This window comes from Ciconia boyciana, chromosome 1 (assembly GCF_034638445.1).
Source record: "Ciconia boyciana chromosome 1, ASM3463844v1, whole genome shotgun sequence".
Taxonomy (NCBI): domain Eukaryota; kingdom Metazoa; phylum Chordata; class Aves; order Ciconiiformes; family Ciconiidae; genus Ciconia; species Ciconia boyciana.
Window position 1 is genome coordinate 39,992,755 of NC_132934.1, and position 23,497 is coordinate 40,016,251.

The window sequence follows — 23,497 nt, forward strand, 5'->3', positions numbered from 1 at the left end:
CTAGAAACCTAAATGCTCATTTATTTTTAACCTTTATCTGTTAAACCTTTTGTAACTGGAAAATATTCACGGCACAGGAAAAAAGTGACTTACATTATTTAGGACTAAAATAAGAGAAAGGCTAAGAAATATCATAATTATTTGCAGGCAATAGGCATCCTGCTTTGTATCAGCAGGGCTAATGATAGGCTGTTCACATCCAGAGGTGTAATAATCCACATAAAAACAGTAGTATGTTACATTTCTAAAACACCTTTCACCAATGGATAGAAATGTAAGAAATACTGCCCTGGCATTTACGTTTCCAGCTCCTGATGTTCTAAATTAACTTAAAGCAACCATAATGTGCTTTCAGCCAGCCTTTGAGCTGTAACTAAGCTGTAGCTCCTACTTGGGGCTTACAAGAACTTGGGGTGAGACGGACCACGTTATCCCAATGAGAACTTGGGGAGAGGACGCGCTGCTATGGAGCACAAGGCATTTTCGGGAACGTCTGACAGGGCTGGAGACAGAGGTACAGACAGGCCTGGCACTGCAAGGCAACGCTGGGCTGTGGTCCCCAGCTTTAACACACTTTTCCAGCCCCTGGCCACTGAAACTGCGCATTTTGCTCATGCTCCATCCCCAAGTAAAAATCTCCCAAGTCCAACGGGGGGGAATGTGGACGACGACGACGACGGCTCACGCCTCCTGCCTGCCTGCCCCGGGCCCCCACACGCCCCGGGCCCGGGGGAGGCCTCCCTCGCTGCCGCCCCGGGCCCGGGGGAGGCCTCCCTCGCTGCCACCACGGGCGGTGGCGGCAGGCCGGGGGAGGCCGCAGAGCTGCAAGGCGGGCGGCCCGGCCCGCCCCAGCGGGGTTTCCAGTCAGGGCAGCGCCGCCGGACCGGCGGCCATCCCTTCCTACCCTTCCTACCCTCCGTCCCCGCCGGTGCGTGCCCGGGGGGGTGTCAGTGCCCCGCGAAGGTGCGGCCGCCCCAAGATGGGGCCCGACGGGCGGGGGGTGGGGAGCGATGGGGGGAGGGGCGGCTGCGCGGCGCCGGGCCGCGCGCCTGCGCAGGGGGAGCGGAGCGGCGAGGTCACCCCTCCCCTCCGCGCCGCCCCCGCCGCGCCAGAGCGAGGCTGGGCGTGCGGCGTCACGGCGACGGCCCCAAGCCGCGCCCCGGCACAGGCAGCGAGAGGGAGCGGAGCGGGCAGCGCGCAGCGGGCTCGGCCGGCGAGGCGGCGGCGGCGGTCGGCGGGGAGCGGAGGCGCTGTCCGGTAGGTCGCGGCGGGGAGCGCGGGCCGGGCCGCTGTGGCGGTGGGGTGGGGAGCGGCGTGTCTGGTACAGGTGGCGCGGCGGGGCGGGGACGGGCCGGTGGGGGCGGCGGCGGCGGCGGCGGCGGCGGGCGGGGGGGGAGCGGCGGCGGCGGGGAGCGGCGCGCTGTGAGGGAAGGGGCACGAGCTTGAAACATGGCGGAGGAGAAACTGTGAGCCGCCGCCTCGTCCGGCCTCAGGCGCGGGGGGACACGGCGGGGGGGGGTTGGGGGGGAGAGCGGGGCGCTGAGGGGCAGCCGCTGCCAGCCGGGCCGAGGGCTCGGCCCTGCCCTTCGCCGCCACCCCCCTCCCGCCGGTCGCCGGAGCAGAAGTTGGAGCGGAAGCGGAAAGTTGTAACCCCGCGGCTCGGGGCCGCGACGTGGGGCCCGACCGGGTGCGGGGAGGGGCGGGTGACGCCCGGCTCGGCCCCGCCGCGGGCGGGGAAGGGGACGGTCCCCGGCTGCCGTCGTCGTCGTCGTTGTCAGCGGGAAGTCCGAGCCGGAGCCCCACCTAGTCCGGTCGTCGGAGAGAAGCTGCTTGCTCTTTCCGGCCGGTGTGTGGGGGCGAGGCGAGTGGGGGACAGGCCGGGTGCGGTCGGCGGGCTGCCCGGCCGGTCTCGGGGCGCTGCGGTGGCGTCGCCCCGAGACCGGCCGGGCAGCCCGCCGACCGCCGGTGCTTGTGGTTGGGGTAGCCACGGGGTGGGATAAGCAGGCAACGTCGTGGCTAGCGAGTTCGCTTCCTGCTTGTCACAAAATAAAAAGGAAAATGGGATGACAGGGACGTTCATCTCGTCTAAACAACCCCCACACCCGTGTCGAAGCAAATGGAAGAATTTGACTGATGCTTCCTGCACCAAACCCGTCTAATAACCCCGAGATACCTCATACCCTTCTGCGTGTGTTGGTGAAGAAGCGGTGGAAGGAAAGTGAAGTTTGCAAAGGGTCGAATAAACCCAAATCCGAGTGTTTTCGCGTTGGCCTTGGATTACAAAAAGAGGATAATAAACCAAGCTTTCCTGCAAAAAAGATCAGTGTGCTTTTACTCCCTTTTCTGTCTTAAAGGGATGGGTTATAAAAAAAAAAAAAGCTTTTTCTATACTGCTTCGGGGTATGATAGTAAGGTAGTACAGTTCCAGGAGAGAGGGTGTTTCAGAGATGCCCAGCTTGAAAATTGTACAGGTTGTGTGTGTGTGCTTGCATTTAGATGTTTTGATTAGTGTAATTTGTTCTTCCCAGCATATAACAGCTACATCTTACCCCAATGTGAAATGTGTAGACAGTGTATGACAAAGACTTTTCACTATTCTTTCATGGTCAAATATACATTGAAATTACTGTTATAAAAAAGAAGACACAAAATACTCTTCTTTTTCATAAATTATAATTAAAAGGCAAAGAAGCGATCACATTGTCTTATATAGTAACCATTCAAAACCAAATATATTTTCCTTTCAAAAGGGATTATTTTTTTTTCTCCTCCTCTATGGAAAACTTGCAAAATGAATCAAATGATCTTCTTTTGGATGACTTGCCTCTGTGTTAAAATTGCAAGCTTTGGGGGGGAAAAAAAAACCCCAACAACTTGCTAAGTCAAGTGTTTTCACTTTCTTTATTCATCGCATCGTTTTTTTTAGTCTTCCTCAAAGTCTATCCTGTAGACTTCATTCTAGCTAAAATGAGCTGAGTGAATAGTGGAGGTTACCTTGGCTGTTCACATCAAAGGCTTTGCAAATAAACTTGCTAACTAATTAGATGCAGTCTTTTATTCCTTGGTACCTGCATATTTTCAGGGATGCTTCTCATAGTGGTATGAACTACTTCAAGTTCAACTTGCAACCACAGTATAAAGCTTTATAATTATCTGTAGCTAAATAACTGAGTTTTGAGTTGCACTGTACAATATAAATGTTGTGTATCTTTTTTGCAGCAAATCTGATCATAACTTGGAGCACCTGTCTGCCTGGGGGTGAAATAATCTGCAAAACAGAGTTGAAAGACTACGAGTCTAAAAACAGGACTTGTATATGGGGAAAAAACCCGCGATAGTCTTTTTACTGTCTGTAGCTGTGTGTCTTGCTTCTATTACTGCATACATGCACTAGATAAGTTTTCTGAGTGGAATTAAAATTGTGCTGTTTTGTTCCGAAGCTCTGCTGTAGGACAGTTCATCAAAAATAAATCTGAAGTGAGCCATGACAGTTCTCTTTGTGCTGTGCCACTTTTGCAGAGTAAAACTGACTGTCTTTTTAATTGAGAGCCTTTCTGGAGCAGAGGCAAACAGATGGGAATCTAGGTGAGGGCCTACAAAAGGAGAAAGAAATTACTTGTGTGGCTGAGGAAGGAAGTGTGCTGAAGGCTACGCTGTAGCTTGTGATCTAACAGTTAGTAAATGACTGGGAACTAAAACAGTTGTCCACCTATCATTTGGGATGTAGGAAGTGCAAGAGTCACAGAAGTACTTGATGCTTACTGCTATAGTGCCAATCCTGTCATCTGCAGAGCTCTGGTAGCTGCTCAGAGCTAGGTATGGAGAGGTGCTCTTAAGGGTAAGAGTATCTTATAGATAAAAACAGGCACTTTTTTGTCCTTGGGTGTATGGTAAGAGGGTAGGCGGGTCCTTTATGAATTGGCCCATCGTAAGTAATGCTTAGATAACTTTCAGGCACCTGACTGACGTTTGAGAGTGTTCTTCAGGGTAAGCTCAAGTCATTGTGAGTTTTAATCAAAATTGGTCTCTTAGTAAGCAGATCACTAAGCATGCCCTGTGCAACAGAAGTTCATGTTTAGCTTGTGGTTGCAAGCACAACTCTTTTTGCCTCGGAACAAATACAAAAGCAGACCAAAGTGCACTGTGTAATGTCAGTGCATTGAATCCCTGCTGAGTTGGGGCAGGCTTCTGCTGTGTTCTGTTGCATCTAGGTCAGGTAGAGGGATATTTTAGACAGCCTCCTTGTTTGGAGAGATTGAAGGAGTATCTACAGTAACTACACCTTCATATTCGAAGGCAAACTTTGTTTTCCTGCTCAGATGTGGTTAAATGGTCTGTTTCTGTTCTTCTTGCATAAAGCAGGGAAAGAGGAAGGGTTTTTTGTTATTTGAATGCTGTTAATAGGGGACCTGTTTTCAAGTTGATTGAGTTTCCAAATTTGTTCAGCAGTTGGCTGCAGTAGAGCTTTAGTATCTCACTTAAAGCATCTAATGTATCACCCTTTCCTTAAGGCCTGTCAACCATGAGAAAACCGAGTGGAACAGGTGTAGCAAAGCAATATTCTGATGAAGCTATGGCAGTTTGCTTATAGTAGGCAAGCACTATTTGGAGAAAGTCAAAGACCTTGTCTGATGGCACAAACTGTTTCTTCATGGAACGGTTGAATGAGGCTACCTTCAAAAGCAGCAGTAGGTTCTGGCTTGAAGCTCTCATCTGTTGAGCTTTGGAATGCCTAAAGAAACACTGGACGACTAAAAGTGGAAAGGGTTTTTTTATTATTGTGTGTGCCTATTTATGTACGCTGTTGTGAGCTTCTGACATACTATGTGTTCCTCTCCTCTAGCAGCAAGGAAAGGAAGGAAGGCTGTGAACTCCAGGTTGGAAATCTGCCTAGTAGGCAACTTTTGAAATATAAAATGATTTGGGGACTCTCTAGCTATTCAGGATGCTCTTTTTTCAAGAGCAGTGTTTTAATAGTAATTTTTACTATTGAAGCAGTAGAGTGAAATTTACTATAAGACCCTACAGGAATGCGTCTAGCAGAATTAAAGGAACTTTTTAGAGTTGAACTAGGAAGAAGAGGCATTCGACAGTATCTTGTATGCTGTCCCACTCAGCTTTCTAGTTATTAATCTAAGGACTTGATGTTATTTGAAGTAAATCCCTGCTATGCAACTATGAAAAGAGACTGCCAATTACAGTACACGTGGTTAGTTCATTCTTGGCCAAGGGAGGAAGGCCAGACCATAGTGCAGGACTGGGACAGCCTAGCCCTTCTAATGGACTGGTGTTTGCATCCTGTGGCAGAGAAGCAGCATCTCATGTTTCTCTTCAGCCTGAGATTCACTTCAGGGAACCCCTGGTTTCTTAGATCACTTGATATCATTCCTGCAGCTGTTGCAACACATGAAGGTATCTTAAATCTGAATGACTTGACCAGGTCTTCTGCAAAAAAGGATATTATGTGCCACTGTTACTCATTCATGAAATAATTTTCAATGTAACTCTAATCCTAGAGCTGTGAGAAACTTTGTATCATTAAGTTTCTGGACAGTATTGAAGAACTGGAACAGGAGAACAGTTTATTTCCTAACTGAAGACAAACTTAAAGCAAGGATCTGTAGTTATAATTCTTGTCTTTATTCATAGAAACTCTGAGAAGCATGTGCTCTTTGCATCAAAATTTGTTGACATTGAGGTGAATGTCACTCTTATTTGCTTTAATTATAACAGTTATTATTAATTTTGATTTCAGTAGATAATCTGGATTAAAGGAAAAGATGTAGTTTAACAATATTTCCTTTAGTGTGGCTTACTTCATAACTTTATGTGAAATGAGATGGTGAAAGCTTTTTCTTAAATGAATTTGCTATCTGTATCCCAAATAATGTGTGTTGGCTAGCCTCCTCTTCAGTTAATCTAAAATAACTTGTGAACACAGATAGTCTCTGCAATTGTTTCTTTTTGTTTCTCTGTATTAGTTGTCTTAGTTTTTGAAGTCTTGTCCTCTTTTTTTCCACTCATAGTCTCTGTTGCGCAGCCTAACCAGTTGTGCCTTCATTTTTTTTCATGTCTGCAATGAAAGGAAATTTCTTAAAAGCATTCTTCAAATATCAGGAAGAAGCAAAAAGAGTACCACCACATCTGTGTTAAAGATGAACTGCAGATATGTGTGTTACCTGTGTGGAGTTCAAGAGGGGAGGTACAGGAGACAGAAGGAGGACCTGTACGTTGCTAAGTGTGGCACTTCAGCACTACTGAAATCAAAGTGTTTTCGGTACTTGCAGGGCCAGACCAGCTACTTGTGTTTTTTCTAAAAGTTTCATGTACGGTCAGTATTTTTTATTTAAGATGAAGCTAGTATGCTGAACAGTGCTTGGACTGCATCAGAACCCAGACAATACTGATAGTTAAGTTGTGCAGTTGTACAATGCTTGCTTGTAGTTATTCAAACTTCTATAACATCTGGTCTGATACTTCCCCCAAAAGTGATTCATTAGAAGACTAGTGGAGAGTTGCAACGTGTTTTGTTTCTTCTGAATGTGGAGAAGGAGTAGACTGGAATGTGGAATGGAAGTAATCTATTAAGTGGAAGTTATCTAAGAATCTTATTCTCTGCAGTACAGTATTTAGGACTAGATTATTTGTTTATACTGTGCCATTTACAGTTGAGACTGAGCTGTGCATGGCTGTGTGTCCAGGCTTATGTGGTCAGTTAAGTGTGGGGGCAGCCCAGCGACACACCATGCAGGAACCTCTTTTATTAATGTTGCAAATGTGAAGGGGTTAAGGTGAATTATTAGACATTGTAAGATGCAGTCTGTAACCCTCCTCTGATCTTTCATTGAGAGGCTACTTACAAGATAACGTTCTGAAAGCTTGATGTACAGAATGAGCCATAAACATAGCCTACCTGGCTTCATGTCATTGCTTTTTGCATACAATATTGTTGAAGGACTTTCTCGGGTTTGGGAAAGTGTATAAATTAATACTGCATGCAAGCTCTTGACTTTTGCGCTCCTGGAGTTTTATTTATATAGTTAGTATGTATAAGGATATATCACACCGTTTTTCTGTGATTCTTCTGACTTGTTTAAAATGGAGAATTGATGGCCAATAGGCATTCTGTGAGTGTGATGGTTTTATTCCCATTCAGGGAATGGTCCTTTTGTTATTTACTGCCTATTGTTTATATTGGTGCAAGTGTACAGAAAATGCTATGTGTGTTAATGGATTTTATGATGAGTGGCATCAGAAATGAGTTCTTGGCAAGTATGACTTCACCTTCAGAGTTCTTGCACATATTATACCAGTCCATAGATGAATTTCCAAGATAGTTTTATATCAACAGTATTCACTGAATATAAGTATACAATTTGAGATGCCTTGGACTTGTGTTCTTAGTGTGCTGTGAAATGCTGTGTTCAAAATCCAATTTCTGCTGACATTAGTTATTTGAGAATATGCCATGCTTCTAGAAATTGATGTCAATTGTCATCTTAGCACTTGGTGGAACATAAGAGACTGTGTAGTAGTCCTGTGGCATCAAGAAGGAGCACCGGAAGAGGCAAGAATGGCTGACTGTCATGCTGGAGAATCACACTCCCATTTTTCTGATATATCTTTTTTTACTTAAGTAGCAGATCAGGTGGGATCTCACCAAAGAAGAGACACCCTCTTACTTGATATAGATCATCCTGGGCATTGAGTAAGTTTGGAGGCCAATAGAGAGAAGTCTGCGATACTATAATAAACAGGCATTCATAACTCATTTTTCAACTGGATGCTTGGTCTTCAAATGTTCTTACTTCTGGTGTACAATTTTCTACCTGCTTTTTATATCTGAATACTAGAGAGAAAGAAGCATTTCTGAATCATACCTATTTCTGCTCATTGTATGTTCTTACAGTTTATTGTTACCTTTTCACCTTTCTTTATATTTGAGCAAGTCCATTGCTTTTTTTAATGATCCTCTGTTTTTTTTCTGATCTCCCTAAACCTTTTATTTCAGGAAACGCCCTAAGCTAAATTGAGGTTCAGCCAGAGATCTCGCATAGAAAACTTAAGTGTAATAGCTGAAGTTCTGTAAAAACTGAGTAGCTGAAAAGAAGATTTTACAATTAAGTGCTTTAGGCCACTGTATGTGCTGGTGTTTGGCATCCTTTTGATCTGGTGTTGCTTTTCATCAAACTCTTAAGAGTAATCTCAGAAGAAAAGTGCTGTATCTATGTGAGTAGGAATAAAAGTGAGAAAATAAGAATATTTCATGTGAAGCCTAGAATGAAAAGATCGAGTAGGTTGTACGGTTTTTTTCTTGACAAAGAAGTCCTGATGCTACCTCTTCCTTTTCTGCTAGAAATCTGGGTCCTGTCTAGCCAAAACTGATGAAGAAGTAACATTAAGTGCATGTTAGTTTGGACTTAATTTAACTATAGTAACCAATATTTTGAACAATGTGCAGTCTTGCTAACTGAAAGTACATCCTGCTTCTAGCCAGAGGCAAGATCTTAAGATTAAGTTTGCAAATACTTTTTTCAAAGACAAATATATCAACTTGAAAATATTGGTATTTTCAGGTAATGTAATTCTTCCATTACTTAATCTTATTGTGGACTACTTTTTAAATGAAATTCAATGCCCCAAGTTTCACAGAGGAAAGCTGAAGCCTCTTTTCCAAGCTGAATGCTGACTCTGCTGTGATAGTAGAAGTGAAAATAAGGAACCATTCACAGCCTTATCTACAGAAGGTTGAAGTCATAGATCCCAAGAACCTAAACAGAGGACACACTAGGTAAACTGGGAGCACCCTAATGTGGAAATACAAGACTGATTTCTTGAAGGATAAACTTGCTTCACTGGAACAGTCAGGGTGCACTGAAAAGTCATTCTTCCACTCAGGCTTTGCCCAAAATATAGCTTGTTTTGAGACGCATATATTTAACTTGCTGGAAGTAAAACTCTTCTTCAGTAAACAATTTAGGATGTAGTAGTAACGCTTGTTCAAATGCTGTGGTGATTGTGATAGTCTAAATAATAGATGACTCTTAGAAAACCAGACATGCTGATTTGTATTTAGAAAGGTCTTCCCATCCAAACCTCTGGAGCCGATTTTAAATTTCAGTATGCTTTGGACATCTTCTGCTACCTTATCAAAGTACATGTTTGATTTGACTTAACAGCAGAGTGAGTCTTAAGGTAATAACAGGTTTCTCCAGAAAATGGCAAGCTTTGAAGATGCAGAGGAACCAAAAAGTATGGTCTAAACAAGAACTAGAGTGATCTCAAGAAGATTCAAATAGACTCTTGTGGAGACTTGATTAAACAAGTTTAACCCTCATTAATTTGGTAACTCTCTAGTAAAGATCTAGTCCATGAAATAGAAAGTGGTGTGGAGATGAGTGTGATTCAAATTAATTTGGTTAAAATTTTTGAGCTTTTTGTGTAGGTGTCATTGTGTCTATGAGCTCAGGCTTGCAAGTGTGAATTGCTTACCTTTGGGTTCCTACTCATAACTGACAGATTTTTCCCCTCTCTTGGAAATTCCTGACCTATTAAATGAGACTTTTTTGGGGGCTATCTAAGATGCATCAGCTGCTCACAAAGCAGATGCAGAACTATAGCAGTTCACAGCTTGGCATGTTAAGATAAGCCAGCATTTGTTTTAGTTGTTTTTGTTTTTTTTTTTAAATACCCTCATCTGACACTTGTGACAACTTAGCACTTGCCTCAGAAACAACCAAGTTGTATGTGCATCTGCATATGGGCAGAGGTGTGGAGGTCACCTTCTACAGTTGTCATCTTCTAGTCAAGGTATGTTTGAGTTGGACGTACCCTGAGGAGCTACCATCCCTAAGTTCTGGCAGCGAGGCAGTAGCATCTTGAAACGGAACAGGATGTTCTGCCCAAGTTTTGGCTGCTTCAGTTAAGCATTTCAGACTGTTTACAAACCCACCTTCATCAGTGGATCAGCTAATAAAGTTAACTGTGAAAAGAAGCAGTTAAGGTTGCACTTCTGTAATTACAGAGGTAGCAAAACCATATGGCAGAAGATGGTAGTTATTCCTGGGTGTTGGTGTATGCTTTTTTCAGCTTAACCTCAGGACAGATGTCTCAAGCTTTAACAAAACAACTGTTTGTGAAATTACGTATAATTTGGGTGATTTTGAGTGATGTTTTCTGCTCATGTTCAAATACTATGTTTCTATTAGGGAAGTATTGATTGAGAGGTCAAAACAGACATGAGTTACAATTACTTGGGACTTGGCTGGTATGGTTCATTTATCATGGAAGAACTAATTTTATTCCTGTTAATGAATGCTAGTAGCTAGTATTCTCAATTTGCATAGAATCAGTGTCCTTTCAACAGATAAAACTTCTAATCTTAATTAAAATGATGTATGGGAATTTGTAAGACTGCTCTCAGGCTACCAACCTGATTTGTAATAGAATTACTGTAAAACATACTATGGAAGGATACTTTGTATGTAAAGGGCCTACACCAGCCAGTCTTAAATGACCAGTAACGAAGGATCATATAATGAAGGAAATCTATATATCTGTGCCTTGACAATGTGTTAGTAATCTAAACAAACCTGAATTGAAACCAAACTTTTAATAATTAAGACAGTGCAAGTAATGATACCTTGGTATGCAAGCTCTGGCATTGCCAGGGATGTATATGATGTATAGGTTATAGAGCAAAATAGGCAGGAGGGACAAAAATTCAGGTGGTATTGGAATTGCAGCTGAACTGAGCATTGCCTTATGTCGGTAGAAGGAAACCTGATACAAAGCTTTACTGGTTCAGCAGCCAGTGTCACAATCAGAGTAGAGCTAGGATTGCCAGATGTTAAGCAGATGACACATGGAATTTGAGGCTAGGTCTTGTCTCTGCAACAGAAGTTAAGCTGCCTTTTTCCAAAGAAGAGTATCTTAAGCCAACTGGCAAGTTTATTCTGGAAGTAACTTTCAAACTGCACGAGTGCATTTTTACAAGAGCAGTATCTTGACTCTGAAAATCTCCATGCCTTACTTGGTAGTCCTGCTGTTTTTAACTGGTTTTGTAGCTTGAGAGATAAAATTTGCTGTAACATTTATGCAGAGAAACAAATACTTGTATCTGCTTTTAATCAGAAGGATGCATATTAGGTAAAGCATGTTGGGTATACCATGATGTGGCAATCCATTAATTGATAAAAGTTTTACAACTAAATACTGATCCTTCTCTGCAATGACATTAGAGCCAAATTCACAGCAGTAAATTGCTGTCTCAGTTCTCAAAACTTGCTGTATGGTTGAATACTTAGCTTATGCCTAGTAAGATATCATAATGCGGTAATTATGCATTTTCTGAATTTAATATACTTGTATTTCTAAAAATCTGACTGTTCTTCCTTTTTATTGTCTGCCTGGATTTTCTTTGCAAGCATAAAAAGATTTCCAATTCAGTTTCTTCAGGAATTCTGAGATCACCGTTTTAACTGGAAGTCTGACTGGTAGAACACGCACAAACAACTTTCATGGGGGATGGTGACTGTTTTACAGAAATAGGGAGAAAATGCAAAACCATGGCAAACAGTCACCAAAAATAAGAATAAATCTGATAAATGTTACAAACTCCAATTGAGGCTTAAATAGACTACATAACTTAGGTTTTATACGGGACTCCAAATTTGAATTGACAGATTTGAATTTTTGCACAAAGATGAAACTTGAACTCAGTAAGTGTTGAAGCATAGCATATTTTTTAGTAGCTTAAGAATGTTCATTACATCACTTGCTTTGAAATTACTTTTTACACTTTGTATGAAACTACTGCAAGTTGCACGTGCTTGTTAGTCTCTCACATTAGGAAGCTTTCATCTTGAGATATCAGTGGCTTCAAGCAGGACAGTTTTCATCCTTAGAACATGCATTAAGTTTGTGTTCAGATTTAAGATCTAGCTGGGAGTTAACTTTGACTTAAGGAAAAAACCCCAGATTTTATTCAGCTATAGTAATTATAGACAGTGGAACTAGTCTCACAAGGTAAGCTCACATTAGCTGCTTTGCAGAAATTGTCCCTGTGTGCAGTATTAATCAAGGTAGTTCCCTTCAATGAAAGGAGGAAAACTTGGTTAAGCTATCTCTGCGGGCAAGTGTCCCTGTGGGCAGTTCAAGGAGCAACTTAAACCTCGGTGCACTGTTTGTGCTGCAGTAACTTGTTTTCAGGTTTCTGCCTTTTTCTCAGGTGGTTAGTATGATTTCATGTCACTGGATAAGCTTAATCACCCAGACAGCTTTTAAAATCCTCTGAAGATTCTCTGGCATCAGTTAAAATATTTGAACATAATCGAATAAATATTTTTGTCCAAGAAAAATTACTCTATTAGTGCCCAGAAGAACTAGCAGTCCAACTGACAAAATATTCGTTTGTCAAGACAAGAAGCTATCAAAACCAGGTAAAAACTAGAAATAAAAATAGCTTCTAGCTTTGTTTACCGAACAGTTGACTCACTTCCAAAGAGTCTGCATTAGTAATGAAATAGCTCTACTTCCAGGAGTCTTGAGTATAAAAGTCTTTAATTAGGCCCGATCAGCTTTTCAGTGTATCTTGTCTTCAGAATTGATTTCTGAATAATGTTTTCTATAAATAAGTGTGAAAGTCAGCTCTGGAGTATTTTAATTTCTCTTTCATAAGAGATCTTGCTTACCCTGTTGAGTAAGTATCATCTGAGTTGCTTTAATTCCTAAAGCATCTAAAAGTTGGTGAAAATGAACAGGTTTCCACTTTGGGTTACGTTGTCAAGGTGCTGCTTAGGCACTGAAATTATTCTTCAAAAACAAACAAAAACCCCCAGCAAACCTCCTTGGAGTTGAGGGATAAGAATTTAGGACTTCCCCTTACATGTAACTATTTGGGGAATATTAAGAACAGCACACATCCTCTCTAACTAGTTGCTTCCCTGAAGAAAGGGGTTCTAAACTAAGAGGCTCAAAACTGAGTGGAATCTGGATGGTATAGACAATTAGAAAGATTTAGGTTTGGCCACCTGAGACTGCTTCAGTACCAGAAGTGGGAAACATCTTGTCTGGGAAGGCTTAAGCCTCTGACCTTGGCTAGTCCTGTGACTGAACTAGAGCTATTTTTCCAAATGTCTGACCATTGTCGTCTTGTTCCATCTCGGGGCCAGTATACCCTCTCTGAGAAGCAGGTTTTTCTTCCTTGGCTTTTTTTCCCTCCACTGCAAATTGTAAGCAGGTAAACCAGTTGGTTAATTTGCTTCATCTGTCATTCTAATGTTTGAAACTTTTTTTTCTTCATGCAAACAGTTCAGATTAATTTAGGAGTACTATTCCCAAGGTGGTTCTAACAAAGCATGTCTTCCAGAGAGGTAAATGTGCTGGGGCAGAAACATTATGAAAATTTTAGTGAATACACTGCAACTTCACAATACAACCAGAATGTCAGGGTCTGAACAAGAATCATGGTGTCTGTAAAGTGCTGAATAATCATGATTCCTTCTGAAAATGATAATGCTTCTGGGATGGACTATTTGTTTAATTCTAGACCTGAACAACTAGTTCACATAAGCAAGTCTCAGGGATATCTTGAAGTAATGACTGTATTTAGTTCATGTCTTTGGCCTGGGGCTGAGCTCCAGTTAGAGCTTCATTTGATTTAATATCACTTGGAAAGATTGGATTATTAGCTTTCCCATTCCTCAGACAGGTAGTAAAGTTGAATCAGAAACCAGAATTTGAAGCTGAAGGAATTGAAAGAAAACTAAATTCTAAAAAAAAAAAAAACCCAACCAAAAAACCCAACAAACCACAAAACAAAAACAACAAAAAAACCTGCTTTCATAAATACTGTATCAAGCCAAATTACCAATGGTATTCGAACCTTGATGAATTCTTTGTTGTGTGGTTGCTTTTTAGGAAAGCTTTACAAGCAGTAAGTGTGCAGTTTCTTCATTCACTGCTACAGTAGGGTTTCTTCTTCCTCAACTTTCTTAGCATCGTCACTTTGGTTTGCCTTTTTCTGGAGACATACTTCAATAAATTGTTCAAGAAAATGTCCAGGAGGCACTTTTTCCTGGTTTACCTGATAAGGGCAGAAGCTGAAAGCAAGTTCCACGTTCACAGTCCTTGACAGATGTGAAGCTTTTAAAATACCTTTCTAGTGTTTTGTCTTGGTTAACCTTTCTTCCTTCTGTTCAAATGGTATTTATTCAAAGATCTGCTCATCCTTCAAAGATAATCTTTATTGGAAATAGTGTCCATGTGCATATAAAACTCTTGCTCCTCTAGTTTATCAAGTACTTTAACTTTAAGTGTGCCATTCAGAAGTAGAATTAAGCAGCTACTTTAATACCCTACACTAATGTATTAATACATGCATTAATTAGAAAAAGTAATATGAACAAACTAACAAGAGAGGCTGTACAGACATGGTGGTTTTATGGACTGTTATATTTCAGGAAGTATGCAAGGCAGTTACTGAAGTGCCGCTTGCAGTTAATGGAGGCAATCTGAAAGTGAGCTCTGTACTTTTGAGAGATTGTATACTTGAGACAGCATTGGAATCGGTTTATGTGAAAACACTATTTCTTGAAGAAGAGTAGTTTCCCTCCTTTTTCTCTTTCTAGCTAAATCTTGCATTAGACATCTCCAGAGTTCACAGTTATGTTAAATATCTGTGCATATAAATATTTGACTCAGCTGTTCAAAGACAGTACCTGCTCCAGTTAAGAGAAAAAAAGCCTTACTTTTTATATGCTTCCTAACCTTTTGTTCTTTAGCACCTGCAGAGAGACCACAGTTGACAGTATTTTTCTGCCTAAAGATGGAGGAGCAGAAAAACGAAAAAGCAAAGGAAGTTGGCATTGCTCTCACTCCTTGCAGGTCTGTCACTTAAAGATAGCCAGCCTTCAAAGTAAAATTTCTCTCTTAAAATGGACACCACTAAATTAAGAGGGATTCAAACAGGTTACTTGGTTTATTTGATAGGAAAAAGTTTAAACTTATTTATATCTAATCATTGGGTGATTTGGTGGATACTTCTCATTAACTGTCCAATAAATCTGGGGGGATTTTGCTCATCTGTTACTCGGTTATCATGGTCTCTTCATTTCTGTTGTGTACCTTTGAGTATATCCATTTTACAGCACTGAGATTGGGTGGTCTGGGGAGTACAGACAAATATTGTTGTTGGACTTAACCCTATCCTATTGTAGAAATGCTGGCCATGCTGTGATATAGCTTTAGCTTCAGATTCCTAAGTTTTAGACGAGGAAACACGTAAACCTGTCTCCTTATTTGAATGACTGAGATCATGTGATCTAATGATCCTTTTTCCTCCTTTCCAGTTAATACAATTGCTTTCTGATAGCTTTAGAACTGAAGGGTATCATTGAAATGACTGGTTAGTGCAGACTGCTGAAAATTATTCCTAAGGTGCTACACTGAGCTCTCTTGACTGTACAAATGGTTTCATAATTACATATTCTTCCGAAGTTCTTCCAGTAACTTCCTTTTTTTGGGGGTGGAAGGGGATGACAATATGTGAAATGCAAGGCACAGACTTTATAAAGAGATATTGCATGCATTAAGTCCAGTATCTGTTTTAGAATGGCTAGGGAAATGTTTTTTGGGGTTGCTTTGTTTGTTTGTTTTTTTCCAGGCAGAAAAGGAAATCCACCAGAAGTTTGAGCTTCCATCTCAGGTTCTATAGTTTGCCTCTTTCAACAGTTCAACTTTTTACTTTAATGTCTTGCTTGAAGCTTAATGGCTTCTGTTGTTTCAAATGCTATCAGGGTAACTGAAAGATAGGGTGCTTTAGGGCTTAAACCTCCTCTTTTATACTTCGTTGTCTTCCTCCTCTGCCCCCACTCGTTTGTCATAAATGAGTCAAAAGGAAATAGTGATGGCAGTGGATGGAGCTGAATACAGTATTAGTTCCAGAGTCAAGTATTGTGTCAATCTGAAAAGTAAAGTAAGAGCAAGATTAGGGTTTAGGATGCAAGTAGTCTGTACAATATGTGATATGGAAAAATAGGTTTGAGCTAGAGCAGAGTCAGGTCAGGCTAGTTGGGAATCACTGGAAAGTCAAGTTCAGGCAAGATCAGAGCCCTAACTCAGGCTGGGGCACACTTGCAGCCAACAGGAATACCGGTCAGTGAAAAAAGCGCATGCTAGGCTTTTATTCCAAACAGTGTGTCAGACTGCAGTGTCCTAAAGCAGCTCCTAGCTTCATGGGCTGGTGGTTTCTTAGTTGAGAAGGAGGCAAAGACCTGTAACCAGGAAAGCTTTCTTAGGAAAGTTCTCTTAGCTAGGAATTGAGTTTTTCTTTTCTTCTAGAAAACAGTAAGAAGAAGGTGAAGTTACATCAGGACTGCTACTCAAAGCCAGTGGGGTGATAGATCTAAGTGGGAGCAGATGATAGATGGTGCTTCTGCTGCATGCTGTGTCAGAGATGTCCAAGTTAGCTTTCTTAAAGCATTTTGGAGAATGCATTGGTTTGTGTTTCATTCCAAGATGTTATGGCTAGACTACCTGATGATAGACCAGTGGAGAGATGCCAAGCTACCTCTGCTGTATAGGTGTGTGTATATATAAAGGATTACTGTGTGCTCTCAGTGAGTTAAGGAGTAACTGTACAAATGACAAAAGAGTTGTCACGGAGAAAGAGGAAGTTAAGATTGCTCATTGCCCGAGTTTGGAGGGAAGGTCAGATAAATGTTTGAGTGTACTGCAGTCTGGCTTTGTCACGTCTTCAAAGATCTTTAAAAAAGCTTTTTGCTTAGGTGCTTCAGAGATTAGGAAGATTGGCCAACCAAGCTGTAATAGTGTATATATATGCTTTAATTATGTACCACCACTTAAAGTAGTGAAATCGGCTCCAAAGTATAATTCAGCAATTGGATATTTAGGGCTGAACTTCCAAATCTGGATGCTGAAAGAAGCCTTGGCTTGCATTAAATTCCTGAATCCCTGTTTGAGAGCCAGAATGGAATTGCCAGTCTCTCACTAAAACCAAGTTGTTAGCTTTTTATTTCAGGATTTGGAATTTTCTTTAAGGAATTGTAGATCATTCAGTAAGAAAACGTCACAAATTACTGAAAACACTAGGTAAAACAGGTATTTGGTAGCTGCTGCTTAAGTTCTGTTACTTCTAAATTACTGTCAGCCTTCGTTACTGACATCTTCATATTTAGTTGCTGAATTCAGACTGAAGACTGAAAAATTCAGCTTAAACTGTTCTTTTCAAGACAGTGAAATTGCTGCAGTTCACCCAGATTACTGTACTGGGATTTCCCCTACACGCACTAGTTTGTCATTTTAGTGACACCTTTCCAAAAATAAGGGCATAACTGAATGTTTGTTTTAAAGAAATGACAGGCAATGTAGTTATAGGTTTAACTTGTCATGAGTTTGAAAGGTGCATTTCAGTACAGTTAGAGACAATCCTTTTTCCTATGGTTTGTAGAAAGGCTGGACGACTTACGGGTTTGTGGATCTAATTGAACATTTACAGTGGTGCCAAACTTGTGGTGTGCATGGTTCTGGTGGTCCATGTTTGCAAAAAATTCCTGTAGGGAAGGAAACATAGTTTTTAAAGCCAGGAGTGAAAAGATATTCTATTACGTGTGAAAATCACTGAAAAGTCTCAAAATTTATTGGTAATAGAAGCCTGTGGGGAGACCTGCTTTGCTGGGTATCAGGTCAGTATTATTTCCTTATGGCTTTCTCCTTGCATTCCTATCGCTTGCTGAAGGTGCAATAAATGGTTTAGGTAAGTTGAAAGATTGCTCATCATGTGTTTTCAAGAAGAAAATTAAATAGGACCTAGCCTGTTGATTTGTCAAGTCTTCTGACAATGTGGAGTTAATCAGTGATCGCAAAGATGGACACTAACATGGAGGTGCTCTAATTTCTATGTAAATCATCTTAGCATTTTGAGCTAAACACCTAACAGATGGTCTGACTCCCAGAGATGCTGTGAGATTACTGCTGATGAGAGGGGTCTTTCTTACCTTGCTTCCGCTGCTTACCTTGTACAAGCACCTGTGTTGGATTCCCTGCACTTTCCCTCTCCCCCAGCCCCCAAATCATTCATCTGTTGGGGAGGGTTTCATCTTTCTGCGCATGCGGAGGGGAGAAAACGGGTAACTCAATCTGATAAGTGCTAGAGCCAGTACAGGAGAGGAACTGAGACCTTCTCCCAGGGCAGCAGTAACAGTCCTGTTAGCTCAGTTGCTAGAAGGACTGAGAGGTGTGTTTTCTTGAGCAGTATGACCCAAAGACATGTCCCAAAATCTGTGGCCTTGTTTTGGTTTTGCTGAGTCAGTTTTCAACAAAGATGGACAAGCGGATCTGCCAGACTGCTGTAGGCAGCCACATTAGCTAGTGTGGAACAGGGGAACAGATCTAGCTTGTAGGAGAGGAATGGTCTCAAAAGAATATTTTATTTGCCTCTGGTTATTCATGAAACTACAGTTGTCATAACTGCGGTTAGATATCTAGACAAACATTAATCAACTTTCAGACTTAAGGATTTTTTTGAAAACTGACTTTTGGGATCCTGCTGTTCTTTTTGAGAAGTGTTTGTTTGCTGGGAAGAGGTTGGTTTAATTTTCTTATACAAGTGTGTGTCTGATTCTTTGTTTAGCATTTAAGTGTTTCAGAATGAGAAAATGCATGCTATCTCCTTTTGGATAATTGTTTCTTATCAATAATAACTGTTAGCTTTACTATAGAAGGGTTTATTCAATATTTCTTTATGGGAGAACAGTAATGAGGTAGAGGAAGTACTAAATCTGATGGTTTGCAGCATTTCATTGTAGCTGCATTAAGAGTTGATAGTTTGAAAATGGCCACTGTATTAAAAAAAATTAACTAAGACCTTTTATCAAACCCTGCTTAGTGAACTGGATTGTGGTGTCATGGTTGTACTTTCTGTATAGAGATCAAACTTTGGATGTTATTTCAAGTAAATGATAATATAAATAAAGAGATGCTGTTGCCTAAAGAAGTTTCCCATTCTGTGTTTTTTTTGTTTGGTTGGTGGTTGTTTGGGGGTTTTTTTTGTCAGCATGCTGATGCTTTCAGTTCTTTACAGGAGACTGGAGACATTTCATGCATGTCAGCTCATATGAACAAAATAATTTATGTGTGTATGTGTATATATATGAAATTACAAAAGCTTGTGTGATATGAAATAAGTTTGGGGGATGGATGAGGAGAGGATGTAGTAGCTGTGAAATTTGAGACATGTTTTTAGAATTACTGTATCAGTACCACAGGTAACAAGCATTAGCAACTGTCTACCCCATAAACCTATTCAATACTGTGAATATAGTGACTGTAAAACTGCAAGCTCTTTAGGCATCTGTGTGGCTCTTGGGAATATTGGTTTTGGTCTGTTGTTGCAAAATATATAGTGCAAGCAACTTCTTGTGAGTGAATGAAGGATCTTGAAAAACCTGTGAAATACCTTAATGCTTGCTGTGACTATAGCTGAGAGGTGCCATGGACTTGTTTGCATGACTAAGAGATTTTGTACGTTTCTGGAAAATGTTACGAGATGAACACACCTCACTGGGTGGTATGCTGTTATCCAAGTAATTGGTCTATCAATTGGAGTAAATTAATTTCTATGCCTGATTCCTCCTTGCTATAAATAAAGAAGATTAATCCATGCAGAGGCCTCTAAGGAAGTGATACATGCACTTGGGTGTGAGCAGCTCATCCAGATACTTGTGTGCTTTCTTTGAAACACCTGTGATATTTTGGCAAGATTGTGATACTGAGGTCTTTATTACAGAGAATCTTAATCTCTTCTTGCCTTTTCTCTAAATTACTGTTTCATGGGATATAAAAATCTCCATTTTAAAAACTTTCCAAGTCTGTACTATCTTGACTATGAAATAAGGCTAGATAACACACAAATAATGGTTCTTCTTTAAGTGTTAAAATCCTGGTAACAAGAAAACCTTGGAGGTACTTTATTTGTGCTAGATGAAAAAGTAGCATCGTTCAGCAGTTACTCTGTCTTGAATAAATGTCCATAGTTTCCATACCGTGTAATAATTAAAGTGACACCCTGCTTAGGTTATGCCTGGTTATAATTGTGTATCTCCTGCATTTATCAGTTGATATCAATATTTAACTGTTCATGTCTTGTTATATATGCGATCTTACAGTGGCTGTAGTAATGCTAGAATAGTTGTCCTGTTGATCAAAATGGTGAACAATTTATTGTGTGTTTTAGGTATTGAGGGTGATTTATCTCTTGCATCATGCGTGAATACAAGCTAGTGGTTCTTGGTTCTGGAGGTGTTGGAAAGTCTGCTCTGGTAAGTACTCTCTGATGCAGTTCAAGTACATTTTCTTAGGCTTCTCATGTCTTTTTTTCTCTAATACGCTCTCTATTAACCCATATTTCTTTTATGTAAGTGTGCACAAATAAACATAAATGTAAGTAATGACTGCTGAGGGGTGTTTGGTCAGATCTTTGCCTGTCTTACACAGTGAAGTGCATAGCCACAGCATTATGAAGGTCTCTGGCTTCACTGGGTAACCCAGCCATAGGTCTGTGGGAAATCAGGCTGCTTCATGAAACTCTCACAGTGAACTGGTCTGCCTGTGTCTGGCCTTGGTAACTCCTGTCTCTAGAAAGGTCTTCAGGGTGCTGTTTGCTTAATGTTTAATAGCAGTCTCTAAAGCACTAATATTTCTTTTATGCAAATACAAATATATATTTGCATGTTTATAGGAACCTTATTATGTTTTCTACATATTTCCCTGGAAGCAGGTATATAGCTGTGGCAGGCAGATGACTGTAAACCAAAGAGCTCATGCATTTTAGTTAAACAATTACAGAAAAGTTTTTAGTCTGACCTAGACTAGCACTGAAAAAGTTCACAGAATATGATATTCTCAACCCACCTAAGAACTTTACATCTTTCAGTTTAATTGTGCACCTTATCATAAAGTAAAGTCCAGAGGGAGGTCCACTCTATCACATAAGAACTATTCTCTTACAAAGCAGTTTCTAAAGGAAAACTTAAATGACAAATCATCTTAGATTGTGAAAGAACTTTTTCCTTCACCTCTGAATTATTTATCTTACTGCAGCATTTCTGGATTTGAACCTGTCTGCTCTGACTTGGCCATTGAGTCTTAAAGTTCCACTTGACTTGTGCTAAAAATGTCCTATGTGCTAGATACAGAGGAATATCCTATTGAGTCTGGTTAAGACTAGTAAATGCTGGCACTTGCTTTTTGACTAATTCCGGTGCTGGCAGATAAATAGCAGAAGATGCAGTAGTTCTAAATGCAAATGGAAAAGCCATGCAGCTGTATACAATATCCTATTCAATTAAAAAGTAGTAATGATTCCAACAGTTAGACAAACCTTAAATCAATGCATGCTTTAATTCTTAGGTTCCAAGTGATAGTGGATAAAGGAAGGTGTAGCATTGCTTCATCTAACAGTACTTAATCAAATAGGCATATATGTCTACTCTAACTGTTGTTTCTTATAATTTATAGTTATGTCAGTCACTTAATTTGTTTTCCAAAATGTCATGGATAACTGAGTATACACCTAGAACAGTAATTTGTGTCCAGTGTTTACAATATGTCACTGTACAAGAAGAATCTTACAAGAACTTTTGTGTTGCAGACTGTACAGTTTGTTCAAGGAATATTTGTTGAAAAATACGATCCTACGATAGAAGACTCCTACAGAAAGGTATATGCAAAAGACCTCCCTAGTGTTACAGAAACTTAAAACTGCAGTACCCATTGTCAAATATTTGAGTCATTGCTTGAAAAAGGGTATGCCTGGTAATGCCATGTAATACCTGGTAACTTAACAAGTTTGAAATGTAAAGGTGCTCGTAAAGTCTGTCTAAAAGGAATAATTCAAGACTAGCTTTTTGATGTTTAAGCATAATACCTTACTAGCTAGTCAGTAAAAAATGGTAATTTCATTGTCAGAATTGGGAACTTTTTAAAGTAAAATAAACTACTACTTATTTTTTTATAATATTTATTATTATTTTGTGTGTGTTAGTATCTGCAGGTAGATTTGGACCTGTATGTCGGAGGTTCTAAGTTTCTTTGCTACTAGGAAAATCTGCTAAAAACAACTTGAAGCTCACCTTTAGAACACTGGAGGCAACATATTGTATTCTTAACAATTTCACTGATAGCTTGATATGCTTCCATTAGATGGGTGGTTGCTTTATTAATAAAAGTTAACAAAACCCTATCATAAATGAACACTTACAGTGGCCTGTTAGTTCCTCTCTTCCCATCTTCAGCATGACAGGCTGAAAGGTCTGACTCTGCTTGTATCATCTTGAATCTCCATATTGCTCACTCTTCAGTTTCAGCTGAGACCATGATTAATATTCCAGGCTAAGATAGTTTACATCTGGACTACTACCAAAAGAGTTCACCATTTGGTGAAGCAGATTAGTTGTCGGCTGTGTCAGTTTCTTAATTCTTTTTCTTTTTCTAGCTGAATTACTTTTCAGATGCATTGATGCTCTGATGTAGCTCACCATGTGGCCACAAAAATACCAGTGTCTATACAAGGAAGGCAAGATGCCGAAACCCTAGCTGGGAATGTGCAAAAACTGCAGTACCTCCTCTCTCAGCACTGGGCTACATTTATATTGGAATAAAGAGGCTGCATTAACAGCTATTGCAGCCTATAGTTATCAGAATCTCTTCTGAACTGAGGAGGAATTAGTGAGAGCAAAATGATAATTTCACACTTGTTTTCTTTGACCTCATAGAAATCTATATGCTGGAAAAATCCTAGTCTTTCTTAAGCATGTGGGCTTCCAGCCAAAGCTAGAACTCTTATTAAAGAGACAACATAGCCACTTACTTTTTCTGTATTAGAGAAAAAGGAATTTTGGATCCTATCCCAACGTTTGGTGCAAGTCTTTGCTGGGTCAGGCCCAATAAATGACTCCAAAAATATTCACAGGCTGTACTAAAGTGAAATGTTTCCTTTGTTATATATTTACATTCTTCAGGTCATACTAGATTCATGATGTTTGCTAGGTGAATTTTTCCAAAGACTGTTTCCATGGATCCTGAAAAAGTAAAGCCATCTCAAGAAATTCTGCCTTTTGCTAAGTAATCTTTTTAGCAAAGATCTTGTAATGTTCCTTTCAGGTTTGGTCCTGAAATGAGTAGGAATATCTCTGTGTATTCTTCTTTTCAAATCAGGCAGATTGTTGAAGTCTTGCTTAAGTCTGGGCAACACTTCATGCAGTCATTTTCTTCCCTTCACTGCTAGTTACAATTCTAACTTGCTGCTTGACTTGAGTGACTTTAAAATGTATTGGTTTGCCAGTTGCAGTTCTGTACTATTAATCTTAAATCTAATTTTATAATACTTGAAAATGTGAGGATGTGGCTTGCAATATTTTAAGTTTGTCTGGAACTAAATAATTTGAGCATAAAGTCTTGAAACTTGACACCTTGGTTT

At 40.3% G+C, this 23,497-nt stretch overlaps 1 protein-coding gene across 1 annotated transcript in view; it reads left to right on the top strand.

Annotated features, from left to right (window-relative positions):
- Positions 1 to 1,091: 1,091 nt before the first annotated feature.
- Positions 1,092 to 23,497, top strand: part of RAP1B (RAP1B, member of RAS oncogene family) — a 31,777-nt gene continuing 9,371 nt past the window's right edge. The window contains exons 1-3 of the mRNA XM_072863250.1: positions 1,092 to 1,257; positions 20,255 to 20,339; positions 21,671 to 21,739. Of these exons, the coding sequence (XP_072719351.1) occupies positions 20,283 to 20,339; positions 21,671 to 21,739 (126 nt within the window). The 5' untranslated portion in view covers positions 1,092 to 1,257; positions 20,255 to 20,282. The remainder of the gene's footprint in view (positions 1,258 to 20,254; positions 20,340 to 21,670; positions 21,740 to 23,497) is intronic.